This window comes from Chaetura pelagica, unplaced genomic scaffold (genome assembly GCF_000747805.2).
Source record: "Chaetura pelagica isolate M959 unplaced genomic scaffold, ChaPel_1.0 scaffold104, whole genome shotgun sequence".
Lineage (NCBI taxonomy): Eukaryota > Metazoa > Chordata > Aves > Apodiformes > Apodidae > Chaetura > Chaetura pelagica.
In genome coordinates, this window is record NW_009953786.1 from 4,827,516 (window position 1) to 4,829,348 (window position 1,833).

At 55.5% G+C, this 1,833-nt stretch overlaps 1 protein-coding gene across 1 annotated transcript in view; it reads right to left on the reverse strand.

Moving 5' to 3' along the window:
* Positions 1-829, reverse strand: part of IRF4 (interferon regulatory factor 4) — a 12,796-nt gene extending 11,967 nt beyond the window's left edge. The window contains exon 1 of the mRNA XM_010000908.1: positions 514-829. Within this exon, the coding sequence (XP_009999210.1) occupies positions 514-717 (204 nt within the window). The 5' untranslated portion in view covers positions 718-829. The remainder of the gene's footprint in view (positions 1-513) is intronic.
* Between the last annotated feature and the right edge of the window lie 1,004 nt (positions 830-1,833).

The following is a 1,833-nucleotide window of genomic DNA, read 5'->3' on the forward strand; positions in this document are numbered from 1 at the left end:
GAGCAGAGGAGAGAAAAATAGATAAAAAAAAAAAAAAAAAAAAAAGGGGGGGGGGGGGGGGAAATAAAAATGAATCAACTACAAGGTACAAGCCCACAATGCTTGAAACAGCACAACTGCTGTGTGTGTGCTTATATGTGCATGAATTTACTCCCTACAGATTGAGGCTGGGGAAAAGCAGCATGATAAGGTAGGAAAAGAAGTTTAGCAGGCATAAGGAAAGGGAGAAAATGATCAAAGACAAATGTGGAAAGAGATGTACTGCAGTCTCACAAGCACTTAGCTCCACACAGAAAAGTGAGAAAGAGTGGGCAGTCTTACCCAACAAATACAGGGACACCAGGGCACAGCCAGGGCCACCAAGCAGACGGCCAGTGGCCACGAGCACCCATCAGATGCAGCCTGCAGAGGCAGGTGGCAAGGACAGGACAGCAAGGGGCCACTGCAGAGCCTTCAGGCACCCCTCCTGCTCTGCCTGCATCCCACAGCCCTCAGCCCTGGGCTGAGTCCTACCTTGAAGAGGGCAGCGTCCTCCTCACGGTTGTAGTCCTGCTTGCCAGCGTGCTTCCACGGGATGCGGAAGATGCTCTTCTCATCGTTCTCCCACACCAGCCCTGGGTACTTGCCGCTGTCTATCTGGTCGATCAGCCACTGGCGGAGTTTCCCGTTGCCACAGCTCACCGAGTTCATCCCGCACTCACCCGGCTCCAAGTTCATGCCACTCGTGTCAAGAGGAAGGGTGGGGAGTTTTGGGGAGCGCTTCACCAAGCCCACCTCTCCGCGCGGGCGCAAGCACCGGCTCTCGGGTTGGGGGCTGAGAAGGAAGGGGAGAGGGACAGGATGGGGGGAGAGGAAAACCCACAGGTCAGGCGCCAGCTGAAGTCCCCGTGTCGAGCACCACCAACGGTCCCCAGTCCCCAGCGCCAAACCTGTCATGTGAAACGGCAGCTACAGCATGCAGGGGGGCCCTGGGGAGCCCGGGAAACACGGTACAGAGCCTCAGGAAACCAGGCACAGCCCCCCACAACCCTCCCCAGGCACTGCTCACGCTGCAGACTTCGACAGACTTCCCCCCTGTCCCGACGCTGCTTTGCATGAACGTACACGGGCTGCTGAAATTTTCATTGCCAGTGACATGAGGCGCAAACCCCCCGTCCTGCTCAGAGTTCAACCTGGTTTCTACTTTATAGCCAAAAAAATATATATAAAAGAAAAATGTATAAAGCCACATTTTCACATGACGGTGCGCATGGCATGTTAGGCACAGGATGCACAAAAAGGGGGGCTTGGCTGATGATTTTATACGGCATCTCGCTGTAACATCAAAGTGCCTCTCACAAGCTCACTTCAGCAAGACACATGATGTCTGTCCTCCACACATCTGCCCCTCCAACTGCTCCCAACGAGCATATATGGTAACATTCACACCTCTACACTGCAGATACCTAAAAGCAGAAAGACACCAACCCGTGGAGCCTGGCACAAAGGCGCTGTCCCCCAGGACAGGGGAGCTTGCAGCCCCCCCCACCGAGCCCTGGGAGCTGTGCAGCCCTGCAGTGATGGGCACCTGCTGCAAAGGTCCTAACGGGAGGACGCTGGCACTAGTGATGGGCACCTGGCATCAGGTTTGTCTCCCCGAGTTGAAAAAGTACTAGAACGCCCAAAAGTTTAGTTTGGGGGGGGGGGTTCTCCCCATGACATCTAATAAAACAGTGGTTCCTCACGCACAGTCTTTGCCTCTAGACACAGGGAGACCTTCAGAGACCCACGTCGGACAAGGCGCACCCCACTGTGGGCAGCTCCGCACCCCCTGGGGACCCCTCCTCAGCCCGC